Source organism: Cyrtonyx montezumae, unplaced genomic scaffold, assembly GCF_038088225.1.
Source record: "Cyrtonyx montezumae isolate F1298 unplaced genomic scaffold, pur_monq_1.0 scaffold_8, whole genome shotgun sequence".
In the NCBI taxonomy this organism is placed as follows: Eukaryota; Metazoa; Chordata; class Aves; order Galliformes; family Odontophoridae; genus Cyrtonyx; species Cyrtonyx montezumae.
The window spans coordinates 40478988-40495024 of NW_027072089.1; the positions used below are offsets into that span (position 1 = coordinate 40478988).

The 16037-nt window shown below is 40.4% G+C and overlaps 1 protein-coding gene across 2 annotated transcripts in view; it reads left to right on the forward strand.

The window, feature by feature from the left end:
- The first annotated feature begins 15523 nt into the window (after nucleotides 1–15523).
- The window catches only part of LOC136059518 (ras-related protein Rab-10-like), a 28579-nt gene continuing 28065 nt past the window's right edge, over nucleotides 15524–16037 (forward strand). For both annotated transcript variants that reach the window (XM_065753751.1, XM_065753752.1), the window contains exon 1: nucleotides 15524–15686. In XM_065753751.1, coding sequence (XP_065609823.1) covers nucleotides 15527–15686 — 160 coding nt within the window. In that variant the 5' untranslated portion in view covers nucleotides 15524–15526. The remainder of the gene's footprint in view (nucleotides 15687–16037) is intronic.

Sequence of the window (16037 nt, forward strand, 5' to 3'; positions counted from 1 at the left end):
AGTTTAAGTCGGCTGTCCTAATTCAGTTTCCCTCCCAGATCTTTGTTAGTATGAATTGAGAAACAAATGGCCTTGGCTCTGTATAACACTGCTTAGCAATAACTACAAACATAGGTTTGTTATCAGCACTGATTTTTTCCTATAATCAAAACACAGCAACATACCAGATGCTCCGAAGAAAATAATTCCATCCTAGATGAAATTTAGTCTGTCATATCTGTAGACCATCACACCTACAACACTGCTACTATTTAGCAATGTCCTTAACGTGGGAGACCTGTGCCTACTGTAAGGAATATTCTTTAGGAGTCCAACACTTGGGTGTGAAGGATGAACATTTTTGAACTGTGGTCTGTACGTGATGTGTTCAACCTTGTATTTTGGTGGAGCAGAATTTATTTATACGGCTCAGAAAAAGACAGAAGATGGGAACTGAATACTGAAGGTTTGTACTTAACATGCATTTGGGGTACTTTTTGCATGAGAGAAGCATCTATGTTATTTATATTTAATTATTAATGATAGGACAGCAGCAAAGTGACTCAGTGGAGGCCAAGTCGTTTCTCAAAGGAAGTGGATTGATAGAAGATATCTCCACTTCATCTTTAACATGTGACTGCAAAGCACAGGTCAGCAATGCAAAAATCATTCCTCTTTTAGATCCATAACAAATCAGTCTTTCTCAGAGAGTTTTGAAGTTTGAAATATTATCCAAAGTTTTAGTAAAGACCTAAAATCTTTAATCACCAGCTAAATCTCTAAGAAAGCTAAAATCAATCCTGGCTTTCAACTTTTTGTTCTGTGATTCCACTCAGAACCGTAAGGCTTCAGCAGCTTTTTGATCCCTCACTGCAATACTCTGACACAAGGAGTACCACATGATTGCATTATGATCATGAGCCATGTCTGTGGCTACAGAATTCAGGAAAGAACTCTGTTGAAAAGCCTTCACTTTATTTAGCAATGAGAGGTGATAAAATGACTGCTTAGTGGTACCAGCCTACAAGCAAGTTTACAGTATGTATGAGGACTTGTACCTCCAGTCAAAATGGGTAGTGCAAAGGAGCTGTACAGTTATATGACTGCAGGCACACAACAGGACATAAGAACATGTTTGTCCTGCTGTACTAAAACCTGACAGTAACTCCATGCCTGTCTATCCACCTAAGCTCACGTACTTATTAACAGCCTGGCAGAAGTCAGGTTGAGCACACAGGTATGAGTTTGCAGGGTTAGTTTAACTCCTCCACGAAAAGCTGAGAAGGAAGACATTATTCTCTTCTGTTACATTTACTAGAACATTACAAAAAATACTGAATTAGGACTTTATTTAGATAGAATTATTAATTGTCATATGGGCTTTCAACTCATTATATCAGTGCATCCAATTATCTTCAATTCACAATCCAGTTGGCTTATAACAGATGATCGCAAGGACTTCATTATGCATCCTCAAATTCTCTCTTGAGATGTCTGTATTCCCTAGACAAAGGTGACTTTAGCCAAAGAATTGCTAAATTTGGGCTGCTGAGATAATCACGGAAGGTTTATTAAGAACAGTATATCTCATTTTGGTAAGGATGGCACAGGCTTCTCAGCAGTGAGCAAAGTGCAAGCACATTTCTAATCCTGCCTCAGGAATAGCAAAGGGAAAGAAAAGGTCAGTACTGGATTGGAGCCATGGTTCTGTTATTTCCTATTCTTCCAGAGGACAGAGGTGATACCTATGGGAAGGGTCACTCAACCCAACACAAACTTGGTCTAGCTACCTCACCCTTTCCATCCTGTCTTCCCAGGAGTAAGCAGCAGAGAGCAAGGCTGTTTTGCTGGGCTCAGTGCCCTGATGTTTTAGGTAGATGCCTACAGTGCCTATGCCAAAGGCCAGCCTGGCTCTGCTTTGCTGAAAGCAGGAAATAAAAACACTGATGCTGGGATCCTGAAATTCTGTTATCTGACAGTTGAAGACAACTTAGAGTTTCCTTTATTATGTTGATATTTAATCCAATACACCTATGGAAGTATTATAAACATGAAGGCATTCAGAAAGGCCACCAATCCACTCATCAGCTATACCTAATCATTCCTGAGCAATCTTTTTCAACCAGACCCTAACCCCAACAATGAAGAAGTCATTATCTTCCTAACCTACAATACTGTCTCATAGCTGTTGCTTTCAGATATTTCCTAATATAAAAATTAAATCTCCTATAATGCATGTAGACTACTTAGTGCTTGATGACTGTTCATTTTTGTCCTGTTTCATTTTTTTTCCTGCCCTCTTTGCCAGTTATATTTTTAAAGGTGGTTAATGTGCCTGCTTTAGTTCCTCTCTTTAAACAGAACAAACCTAGTTCCTTTAATCTTCCAAAGAGCCAAGAGGAGAAACAAGCAGACACTGCTCACTTCACCTGCATCTTCCTGCAAGGGCTCAAAGCACTCAAAACCAGACACTGTTCTACAGCTGACACCACATCCACACTGAGCAGAGGAAGAAAACATCACGTATATTGCAGCCAACAAGCCCTTTTTTATATAGAGATCAGTACAGTGATCACCTTTTGGCTATGACATGCATATTTAACTTCTCTCCATAGCTTTTATGTTTTATCAATTACTCCCAGTTTTGTGGGTTCTGGAGTGCAGATTTTCCTTGATAAGTGTAGAGTTTTTCTTCATGAACTTACAGAGTATTTTGTTCTTATCCCCTTCTCTGAGACACCAGTATAGTCTGGGTCCTAATTCTGACATTCACAGTTTTGGAGTTCCCTCAGCTTGTGGTCTTCTGAAAATCTAACAGGTGCTCTTTATTTCATCAGCAATGTGGTTGTTGAAATTTACTCTGCATAAATACTCAACACTCAGTATTACCAGGTTTGTGACATTTGTCTTTTTCCCCTGAAGCAGGCTCCAGTTTGGCAGTGAATCACTATCAACCACTCCTGGTTTTCAAAATGGTTTTGATCTCTTTTATCTAGACTATATTTCCCTTATTTACTCAAGGAGATCCAATACATAGCCATGACAAAAGACTCCCCAGTGCTATGATTTATGGACTCTATTCCTTCTTCCCTAATCCCCAAGTCCTGTTATCCTGTCACAGAAGGAAATTAGGCTGGTTTAATGCAATTTGTACTTGACAAATACAATTTGTCCTTGCAGCTAGTTTGATTATTTGTTCTATAAGTCTTCGGCTCTTCCTTTCCCTGCTTTCCAAAGATAAGCTTTTTATTTATCATTTTCCAGGCTTATCCCATGTAACTTATCTGTCACACATTTCTGTGCATTCTTTCATCCCCAGCTCATTTTGAAGGTGAGATTTGGTCAACATCTCTTCAGCACTCTTTTAAATTGGCACACTCTTATGTAACACGGGTGATCAGTGGCACCAGAAGAGCTTTGGAGGACTCCCTCCAATAGTTGTTGCTAACTATTCTTATTTCAGAGAAAATACTGTGGATAAGAAGCTGAGTTGCCTCAGTCTCCACAAACCCCATCTCCACCTTCAGCTTGTCAGCACTGCTTTGGTTAGCCACAACCAGCAGTATTCTGGGGTACTCAACTCTAGGTTTCTCAGTGTAAAGAGTCACAAACTCAAAATTTCAAAGTCGTCTTTGAGGCAGGTCTCAGATCTTGATTTAATTTAAGAAAAGTCACATACTCAGCACAGTGCAAACACCCAGGCCCACCTCAGCATTGTGCAGCACAATGTTAGAGAGATGAGCAGGGCAGATGCTCCAGGAAGGGTGTGAGACAGGACAGATGAGGCAGCTGCGAAAACAGCATAAGCAGAGTTGCGCAGAGCAGCAAAGAGAGGAAATGCACAGCATCAGCCCTCTTGACCATTCTTTAAACAGTGACTCTGAAATTCCTAATCATCAAAGGCATGAAAAATTGTATGGTTTTCCCTCTCAAAGCATCAGTTTGATACTGTTGGAATATTCTGTGGCTAGTTACTTGCTTTATGTTGGAAAGAGAAGTGGGCATGTCATGCAGTTGCACAATCTGTGTGACCCGCTGTAGGAGTCTATTTCTCAGAACAATCCACATGGACCTTTGTCAACTGTTTGCTTTTTTTTCCCTCCTCTCCAAATAGCATTCAATTGTTCAATATTTCAAATGATGTGCCAAATCACTCTTTCATTTTTTATTTATTTATTTATTTTTGGTGGGTGTGCGTAGATCTGGATGGTATTTTGATTTGTTTTAACTGTAAATCAAAGCAAATGTTCTTGATTTAAAACAGAGCTTCTACTTATGAAAGGCATGTCTTCAATATGATGAAGTTGAGTTAGAACCGAGCATTGATCATTTCATACCTTTGTGACACAAATGCATCCCATTATGTCTCTCTCTTCAATGGGTACTAAACATTCAAGTTCATATAGCTTTCCTCCCCTCCACATCTTCCCCCAAGATTTTTTTACTTCTTTTAGAGGAGAAGAGGAAGATAGCAAATGCATTTCTTAAGAAGATGAAGAAGCCAAAAGACTATATTTATTCCTGCTCATTCTACAGTTTCTGTTCTAATAGCTCATCAGAGGGTGTGAGATCCTTAATTACATTTCACCTTCATAAAGTGCTTTATTTCGAAGAACAATATGAGAATGTAAATACCCAAAGTAAGTAAGGCTAACCAGCTTGCAAATTGATTATGCTACCAAAAAATAAGACATGGGATAAACATTTAGATTTTCTCAGGTACTTTCCACCTGCTTCCAAGGAATATTTTAGACATTCTTACTCCGTATTCACAAGGAAAAGTAACCGGACTCCCAGAGTTTGGGACTTTGGAACCGAAGAAATTTGGTAGACTCTGGGATTCTGGCTACTGGAACTGCCCAGACAAATTTCCACATTCTTCAGTTCCAAAGCTTCCTCTAGTTCTTTCCTAGATATCTGAACAAGCATCTGAAAGCCATCTAGAGCAAATACTGGCTTGAAAATTCTTTTGTAGAAGAGGACTCCCACAGTGTGCCTTGCCTACTGCAACTGGAGTGGAGCTGATGGTGGTTACCAGAGGCTTTCTGACTTCTTGTGGCCCTATCCACAACAAGTGAACCCTCTTCCAGTCCCTGCAGCGGTACTATCATATCAGGACTGAGAGCTGCCTTTCTGTGGGGTTACATTTCATGACCTGAAGAACACCAAGGATCCTGCACAGACCCCAAGGTCAGGTCGTGGCAGCTCATTCCCCTTTACTGACATAACCCTGCAGTTACTGCCATAGTCTTGCTCTCAACTCTGGCAGCCTTATCAAGCACATCGCACTGGCTCCCAGTTAACATCTTGACAAGATGGTCTTGGGAACAGAATCAGAATGAAAATGTTTGCTGTGGATGCGTGTGAGCAACATTATTTTCTTTCACCAGGGCAAGATAGTGGCAATCCCCCAACCCAGGCTCTGGCACTAGCAAACCTGCAGCTGTGTGAAGGATGAAAAGAAAAGATGCTGGGACCAGAGTGACCCTTTCAGCCCTTACTCAAGCACTACAGGGGCTCAGCAACCTGTGACTGGATCAGAGCCCAGGGCCTGTAACTGTCAGGATTCTGAACACAAGGAGACCCCTGCACTTATATTGCTCATTGCAAGGAACTCATTGTTATCCAATATACAGAAAGCTACATCTGTTTTAAAACATGCCCAGTGTACCCACATTGTTTTTTAAAAACTTGCAACTTAAGTTATGAAAAAAAAAAAATACGAGGCAATAGATAAACATTTAGAAATTATCAGTAGATATTTTACAATTTTGAGAAGCTTAGTAATTTGTTTCATCTGCTTCTACAGGCAGCCTTAAATAAAAATAACCTAAGAACTGAACAATGGTTTAAAATCAATAATAGTTCCCTGGAAAATACTTGTGACTCAAAGTTGTTTCAGTGGAAATATTACCATATATGAAGTAAAGAGATGGTGTTTGTTCTCACTAACAAGGCACTGTCTCAAAAATATTAGTTGACCAAATGGGGCAGGTGGTGATTACAGAGAAAAAGAGAACCTCGAACAGCCAAACATAACTAGGAAAAAAGGGAGACAATACTAGGACAAAATATAAAGAAAAAGGTGAGGAATTAATATATCTCACACAAATCCAGTATTTCAAAGCCAGAAGTTGTCACATCTAGAACTTCTGCTTCAGACCATTGAGGAATGACTGAGAGATATAACTGGGGAGTTGCAGAAGAGTTAATTTCTGTCTTTCTAGCAGATTATCATTTCATTCTTACAGAACTGTCAAATTCTTCAAATTCCTCTGTGATGACAAAATACATTTCTGTTTAGCTGAATCATGCAGAACAATCTCAATATGTCTTCTTTCCAGGGCTGGTTTTTGCAGCCAGTGCTTTTATGGGACTTAGATGAGTTTTTGGTGATTCATAGTACTTAAAGTACTCAAGAGCACTTTTTCAATTGGAAAATTCACTCGAAGTAAATGCATCATCAGCATGATTGTCCATGCGTGAAAGAACTACAAGCAAAACAATGAGCACCATTTTTTAAAACCTACACTTAAACCAAGAAAAACAGTTATCATGAACTATTAAAAGACCTTATTTTTCAGTTTTCATGAATCTCTCATGGAAAACATGGGTTAGACTTGTCTCTGCATCTCTTATGCTGAGAATCCCAAATTGCAAATGAAAAAATTATAATGTGCACATTGTGTTAGAGTCGTTAACATGATACGTAGCAACATAAATTATATTATCTACAACAGATTTAGCTGCTGCTGATTTAGCATTATCCTTACAGCAGCCTTTTCTAGGAAGAACCTTATAAGATCTAGGCATTGAATGCCCGTATTGCTCTTTTTAGAATGCTAAATAAACTTCTATCTTTATTTTTAAAGGATTAATGAAAGATGCTCTGGTATCTGCCAAGCAAACCATGGATTTAAAGAACATGTCATACACTTAAGTGAAAGCAGACTTCTGCATTTTTGACATTTATATGAAAAAAAACCAACAACTGCGGGAGTACTGTGTGTGCCTATATGGCATTTTCACAGATGATTGGAGAGTGGTACTTCCAAAACATTTTTACTTCAAATACCATCAATGCAATCTTTCACTCTTAATCCATCGTGGCAGTGTTTATTTATTTATTCACTTAAATGGATTTATATGATACGTTAAAAAGGTCTAACCAGAACAGTGTGCTTTTGATATATAGGAAAATACAGTCCGACTGATGAACACAGGCGTAAAAACAGCAGCCCATATTAAATCAGAGAACAGTCACCTCAAAGTAAAATGAAAACTACTCCATGTTCCGGACATCCATTCAGACAGCTTGCACTGACCAAGACCACTACACCAATTTGAGAAGGTAACTTCAAATCATGCAAACCTTTGAAAAAGAAGCCTAGAAAACAGCAGCTTTTAATGCACCCTGTCCAGTCCCTGTTTTCCACCTTCCTTCCCCACAACTGTCAAGGACTGGAGATGGGTCCAGCTGCTCTGAGAGTTAGTGGAACCTGCCAATTTCACCTTTGAGTTATGTAGACCAAATATGACGGCTCCTTGACAGCACCATCTCTTTCTGGCCAAAAAAGGAAGTGCTCATATTGCACTCTGGGTAGAATCTGGGGGCAGATGTATGCTCTCAGGCCCAGCAAGGTGACCTTGAGGCAGTTTCCAGCTGTTGACCAGCTGGTTACATGAGGGCCAGAGGACTAAAAGACAACTCCAGCAGATACGGGTGTCACTGTTAGAAAAATGGTACTCCACGACTGACAACAAAGCTGTGGTCTGCCACAGCAAAACAGTCACGTTGAGGCTGGAGTGACAATCATCTATCTCAAGCATCACACTGAGAGGACAAATGTGGGAATACAAAAAGTATATTTAGAGCTGCAGCTGTGGAACAGGATAAACAGCATGAGAAAGGAAGGCTGAGAACCAAGGACACTTCCAGAAGAAGAGGAAAACAAGTTCAAGTAAGCTGCATGATGGCAGACCCTAATTGGAGGAAGAGTGCATGGTTTGGGAAGACTCACAGCCCTCGTTGGATAATCGCCTGTATGCACGGTTAAGGACTGTTCTGGGAAGTTATATTGTTAATATGTAAAGGCGAGTGGGAAAGTTACAAGAGAGAACTTGTGAAAGTATATAAGGGATGTTAAAACCTGTAATAAACGATTTGGATCGTTCACCTCTGAGTCCGTGCCTGAGACACTGCAGACAAAGATCCGATTGGCCTTGTATATCGCCTCAGTGTAGGAGATGGCTCATCCTGACCATGGCTTCCCCACTCAGATGGAGATCTTGCCAGTAGCTGCCATTTGGAAGCATGATGGGGAGGGGACAAAGGCAAGTCCTAGGCAGAACACATGCTGCTGAGGAAGGGGACCACCAGGCACGGCAGCTGGCAGGACCAGCCAGGGCAGGGCACACATACTAGAGCAGGTTGGTGAGTTTGGTTTCACTCCTGCCAAAATCCAAGTGACAGAAACTTAAGGTTAGGTAACACTGATGATAAGATAAGAGTCTTTGCAGATAAACTCATAAAGCAGCTTCTTGCGTGGTGAACCTGAACAGAAATATGGGCATTTCCACCACAGGTGGCACAGATAGATACTGTGTGTTCTCAGATTTGTCTACAAGCAGACTGCCTGCATTATTTTCCCCATATTTTTCCCCATTAAATAAAATATACTTCTAACACTATATGAAATCTTTGTTTCAAAGTTGTTTGTCATAGCTGCTTGTCTTTGGCTATGTGACTTTTCCAAGCCACATACTCCATTTTTATCTTCTGAAAGCACTGTAGCAGATTATTTCCATGAAACTGCCTACAGACCCCTGTGAGGATGAGTTCAGTCCTCCACCCCTAGATCCACTCTAATTTTCTGCTCCTCATCCCCCGATCTGGAAATTAATCATCTAAAGGAGTCTACAATGCTCCTGACATTCAAGGTGCTAAGAAAAATCAGAGTAAGCACATCTATGTAGTGTCCCTCTCCTCGTCTCTAGGACATGATAACAACATTCTACATGTCACACACAAGACATTTGTCTAAAATAAAGCCAGAACAGGAAGATAGGCAGTGGTGCTGTTTATAAGGATATCATCACTTAAGAAGACATGGGAAGTAATTATGTGAGGTAACTTGCAATGTGAGAACCAAAATAAAGCATCATTTTAGCTCTAAATTATCTTTCATGATGCACACATCAGCACAAATTCAAAATATATTCAATTTTGTTGTAGTTGTCTGAGTCCAAGAGTTTCATATGGCTATAGAACACTCATACAGTACTTTAAATAATATTTGTGTTCTTAAGTGTCCATGAAACCTAATTAGGGCAACTTGAGTTTGTAAAAATCTAGAGCACAGCCATAAAAGTGGTAGTGTACAGTTTTGTAAGTATTAGTAAACAATTATACCTTAGTTTTCTCTTCTATAAGTTCCTTTATTAATCATTTTCATGCTAAAGATGATCCTGGAAATACACAAAAAAAGCCCTGCATCAAATAACCTTTTTAGTATTTCACTCTGAAAAGATGTTTTCTCCCACAAAACTAATACAAATCTAGTTTTCAAGATCTAGTTGTTCCAAATCAGTAATATTGTTATTACAACCTGTTTCAAGTTTTGTTTCAAAGAAACACAAAATGCTTACTTTTTATTAAATAAAGAGAAGAGACTGCAGGCAGGGACAACCCAACTTCCTTAGAAACCCACAGAAAACAGAAGCAGCTAACTTGCATCTCACAAATGGGCTTGGTATGTATCTAAAAAAGAAGCTAAGAGTGAAACCGCAAAATTATAGACAACTAGTGTAATTTCAACACTTCAAAAAATTGGAATTTTTTTTAGTAAACACCTGGAAATGAAAACCTAGTTTTGTCATGGACATATCAAACCTAATTTCTTTTTCCCACATAGTACTTTGAATAGGAAGGCACCCCATCTATATTCTTTGTATTTCTGTGTAACTTCTTTGATTATACTCCTAGTGGCAAATAAAATTCAAACATAATATATTCCAGAGATACACTTGAAAGCGACACCTGAAACACTTTGTTGTGTGGTATGGCATGGAAAGTCCCAAGTGTGTAATTGGAGGTACTCACTGGGGCTGTGCAGCGACTGCGGGAACAGCTTATCCTGATTGCTGGCAGCTGGCTGCCCCAAGATACTGATCTTGTTATTCAAGGAAGCACCAACACCTAGACAATTACTGGTAACCTCATGTATAGAACATTTCAAATGTTTCTATCCGATAAAAATATGTTACAGAGATTTCTATGAAATATATGGAGAGTAAACACATTTTCTAAAGAATTAGTTTCTAATATGCAATTTTCCGAAGCTGTACATAGGCAACAAAACTAACTTGTTTCTGAGAATCCAACAGTTTCTATTTAGCATTTGTGCAGATGGATAACCTTTAAGGTTTCTACAAATTAAACTAGAAATAAAACACTAAATAATGATTTTGAAAATCTTTTAATAGCTAACTTACTAATGGCCCAAAAAAACACAGTTTGGAGGGAAGTCCATAAGACTCTGGAAAAATTGTGAGCATTTGAAGTTTATGCTTCTCAGGCTGCCCAGTAACAAAGGCTGACTGTCAATGGCTGACAGCTGTCCACCACTGAGATACCAGAACTACTCAGAAGTTTCTGTTTCTGATACTTCAGTATTAGAGATAACGTAGGTGTAAGCTAACAACAACAACAACAACAACAATAATAATATTTGCCCCCCTGCCATAATGTTGTGTTTTTTTCTGAGTGAAGTTCAGGTATCATCGGGGTTTTATTAACTTATATTATTATACAGATGGTGGCTACGATACTCTCCTGAAACAGTTATTCCTTCTGCTGAAAAAGAATCACACAACACAAGAGGAGATGTGGAAGAAAGACTAACTTTTCTAGTATAGAAACTATAATACTTTTGCTGAAGAGAGGTGCTCTTGAAGTTGCTGGTAGCAACTTGTAGCCAGCAACTTTTGTGGGCCCAAGAGCAATGATGCTGAGATAAGAGCTGAGTGTGACATTCTTTGGTTTCAGTTATAAGTTTTTGAAGCAGTCAGAATCCCTACTGTAAGGCTTAGAATATTCTATTTTGTTCTGCTAATATTTGCCCTTCTTATCACTAGACAAGTGTGACTTTGAACCATAAGGTATCAAAAATTAAAAGCCCATACAATTCCAAAATGGGTCATGAGCAACTACAAAGAATGAGTATCTCATTGTAATCTCTTCTTCAACACAGAGTTTTCATCTGTAATCTCACACGTGAATTATTCAAATTCAGAGAGAAGCACCATTCTCTGCTGAAATTTTTAAAATCATACTCCAATTATACTCCAGTTTAACACTGAATCCTGTCTCTTAAATAACGAAAATACTTTATGGTTGGCCTAGAAATTCATTTAGGGATTAGTGAACCCTGTTTTGCCTAACATGAATGATTTGCCTCACTTTTGTCCACTCAGAAGTAATTTTATCTTAACACTAATGAAACCGAAGAGTTTAACTTTTGTCACTTAACCGAATCTACTCAGTGTGTAATTTTGGCATGAGCAGTGACTTATAACTGAGGATTTAAGACCTATATTAAGTCTTACTCTTTCTGCTCATTACCATTTTCAGCTAATACCTTTCAGCTCAGGAAAACGTAAATGAAGATGCCACTAACACGTTTAATTTAATTAGTAATTCTAATATTTCACCAAAATAATTTCGAATGGAATTATATTCAACCCCTTTGAAATATTTGGTAAGATTTATTACATTAAGGTGGTCTGTGGCATCTGTAATGTATTCATCATGTTTCAAAAGCAGTGCTCTACTTGAAAGCTGCTGCTTCTTGAGGCTTGGATTGTAGTTATTTTGGTCTCTTTTGACATTTGTTTGTTGTTTTTTTTTTATTGCTTGCAAGAATGTCCAAAGCAAGCTCGGTGACAAGATTATGCTAAATATTGGCATGAAATATACTGCTGAAGAGTATTTCCAGTTCCTTTACACATTCAGAGTAATTTACAGTACATTCTATAACTGCAGTGAAGAATTAGCCCACTTTTTGCAAGGATTTGGTGACATGAAAAATCAGCTGTTGCATCAATTTATTGGCTCATCATGAGAGTTTGGTGCTGGACTTCAGCATGGTCTGTCTCCCATGATACTCTCATAGTCAGGCTTGAACTGTCAACTGGATGAGTGTACAGATAGGTTGATTGAGAACTGTCAGTCTGGAAGAGCTCAGAAAGTTATGACTAGTGGCTAATAGGCTGGCTATGAGCCAGCGGTGTGCCCTTGTGGCCAAGGCCAATGGTATCCCAAAGTGCATTAAGAAGAGCATGGCCAGCACGTCAGGGGAGGTGATGTTCCCCTTCTACTCTGCCCTGGTGAGGCGAAATCTGGAGTACTGTGTCCAGTTTTGGAATCCTCAGTTCAAGAAAGACGTGAGACTACAGGAGAGAGTCCAGTGATGGTTCACTAAAATCACAAAGGAACTGAAGCTCCACTCCTTTGAGAAAAGACTGAGGGAGTTGAGCTTGTTCAGCCTGGAGAAGGCTCAGTGTGAAGTGATCGATGGATCGAAAGGATCTGAAGGGTGGGTGGCAAGAGGAAGACTGCAGTGGTTCCTAGCAGTCTTTTCAGTGGTTCCTAGCAACAGGACAAGAGGCAATGGGAACAAACCAAACACAGGAGGCTCCCTCTGAACATAGCCTCTGTGTGCTGAGAAGGTGATGAAGCACTGGACAGGTTGCCCAGAGGCTCTGGAGCCTCTTTCCCTGGCAATCTTCAAAAGCTGCCTGGACACAATCTTCGGTAATGTGTTCTAGGGGACTCTGCTTAAGCAGGGTGTTGGGCCAGGTAATCTCCAAAGGCTCCTTCCAGGCAGCCTGCAATCCAGTGATTCTGCAATTAGTGCACATTCTGTCAAATAGGAGCTGAATCTCAAAAATTGGTCTAAGCATTGAGAAAAAATGCCTAGAAAACTGCTGTTACTGTAAGAGTAAACTAAGAGATTCCTAAAATGTACGTTTCATATAAGAAAGAAAAATGTAAGTACCATATGTATAAAAGTAATACAAGTATTCAATGAAAATAAAGACAATGTCATAATAATATCTTTATAAAACTAATTTCTAATAATTCTAGTCATTTTTCTGCATGAAATGAAAAGATCTCCCATTAAAATACTATTAGAATGCTGCTGCTGATATTGTTATTACTATTCATCACTTTACTGGAAAGACAGAGACAAAGGAATGCAAATAGCTGATCAAAAAAAAAAAAGATAAATGAGAGGCAAGGACACCTTTTTCAAAGAGTATCTCAATGTACATCATGGTAACTTTATTCCGTGTTTTGTACTGATTTTGTTGTAGACACACCCTCATCATTTTCAAGTGAACAGCTTCATTAAACTAACTATTTAGGATTAGTTCTATAAATTCAGTAACTTCACATTGTTTAGAAAGATACGGATTTATTGTGGTTTTTTTTCGGGTTTTTTTTTTTTTTTTTTTTTTTTGCAATCATGAAACTAGTGTTTTTAAACAAGTGAAATTTCATTCACTGAATGGTAGCTTTTCAAGGAGCTGACTTTTAAATTGCAGTAGTCAGTGGTAACAGATGGAAACACTGTCCCCTTGTGGATAGGAATATGAGGAAAGTGATATCCTACTGATAGCAATGGTAACCTTGGGCATTAGGATCTTCGTTAATATGTTCATTAGAATTCTGCCTTATATACTACTCATGAATAAAAAAAATGAATGTACAAAATATCTGGAAGTCCTTTTAATTTAAACTGGTTGGCCTGACAGGACAACACAGGGTAGATTGAGCTAATGGAACATCGCTGCTAATGCCATCAGTCCAGGCTATCGTCTAAATCTAACTGCTCAAGGCAGCTGCAGCACTGTCCTCATTTGAAGAATGCAGTTTTGTGAAAAACATCTTCAGAGTGGAGAACTGGACAGGGCTCCAGTGACTGGAGGGGTATTGATTCATAGCTGACTGGAGATGTAGCTGTTGTTTCAAATGTTAAATTATCCATAAATGTTACTGATTGCCCATATGCATCATCATCTCTGATCCATAATAACTACTAGAAGATGCTAGAACTTCATCATAGCTCAGACCTGGGATAATCAACAGCAGCTCCAAATTTCTGCATGAGGAAGCAGAACTTTCTAGAACTGCTTAGAAATTAGGGGACGTTTCTCATAGGAAGTATTCTGGTTTACAAGTTCAGTCCTTCTCTGCTGCAGGCAGTCAGTCATAGCTTCCCTAAAAAATTCATCATGTTATGCCATTATCAAGATTTGTCTCTTGATTATCTCAGCAGAAGGAACGTTCTGAGACGCCACTAGAAACTGCACAATTAGACGTATTCATGGTCACTGTATATCTATTCCTTCCATTATTCCTTTGTTTAAATACCTGTTTTCTTTTCCTTATTGTTTACTTTGTGAGAGATAGTAATGCTATTCCCTCTGAGCCTTCATTCTGTCGAAGTAAGCAAGCCACATGCTTGCAACTTCATTGTACAGGAGGAGTTCCCCAAATGCTTTCATAAAATGAATGCTTCTGGTCTTATCAGTGCACAGTATTCCTCTGTCCCCAGTGGAAATACTTTGACCGATATCTTCTTTGGCAGCAGTGTTTTTTTAACGCCATGACATCTCACAGATACCCTGAAAAGACCAGCTAACTCAGTAGTTGATCTTATTCATTTCTACCTATTATTTCCCCATTGATAGCACATTTTTTTCCATCAATGAAGGAAGCTGCACTGATTTAGAAACAAGCTTCTGCTATCCTTCATAAATCTGCCACCACAATCTCCTTAAGGTTTGTGGATAACCAGTTTCATGCTGAGATGCAGGACTGTATGTGGCTCAGAGGGGAGTGATGTGGTACTTGATAAGAGGACTTCCCAAACTGTTATAAGTGGAACTCACAAAGTTGTTTTCCACAAAGAGTGAGTGTGTTAAATACGCTGCTCTGTGTATGCGAATTAATTGACCGAAGAGTTGTTTGAATGGCTGGAGATGGAAACATTGTGGGAATCATCACCGACTTAGATGAAGACAAACATTTGTAAACATCTATTCCTACGTTTAGTTCAAGACATGTCCCATTCCTAAATCCATCAGATGAGTTCAGCGCGCTCACCAACGAATGCCTAGGGGACACTATGGGATTCCCACTAGAAACATGCAACTCCACACGGCGGACGCATGTTTGTTCTGTTTTTATGCCACTGGTCACTGTGACGGCCAATTACAAATCCAAACTGATTTTTCTTTAAATTAATTTCCTCCGTCTCGGCCTTCAGCGCTAGGAAGAACGAGCAGACTGCAAGAACGAGCAGACCGCCTCTTCCTGCCCTTCCGTGGCCTCCAGCCGCTCGGAGCCGCCGCCGCACCCCGCCTCACTTGGAGAAGCCCGCCCGCGAACCTCGCGGCCCCTCAATGGGTGGCGGCCCCGCGGGCGGAGGCGGCGCCTTCCCCGTGCCATCGGGCCGGCCCTGCGCGCCTCCCGCCCGCCATGGCGGTGCCGGGAGCGGGCAGTGAGGGGAGTCCGGCGCTGCTGTTGAAAGTCGTGATGACCGGGGAGTCCTGCGTGGGGAAAACTTCCATCGTGAGGAGGTACACGGAGCCCGGCGCGGCTGCCGCCTTCTCCTCCTCTTCCTACCTGGCCACGATCGGTGAGTGCCCGCCCGCCGCGGGCCGGCCCTGCCAGCACTCTCCCGCAGCCCTGGCTCCGTCCTCGCCCGCTCCCCTTTCACTCCTCCTCGCCGTCCTTGGGCTGTCCGTGCCTGCCTGGCTTTGCTGCGGGTGCCCGGAGCTGGAAGCGCCGGGTGGGCTGCCCGGGTGCTCGTGGTTGTGGCTCCGAAACCGCTTTGCTCCATCTGTTGTACTGTCATTGTGCTTTTCCTGCGTGGAGGCAGTTCCTTGCCTCCACTTCAGAGAGCTCTCGGACTTCGATACTGAACTCCCAGTTCCTTGTATTTCCCGACTGAAAGAATCTTAACTTTGTGTTAATGCGTTTGGATGGT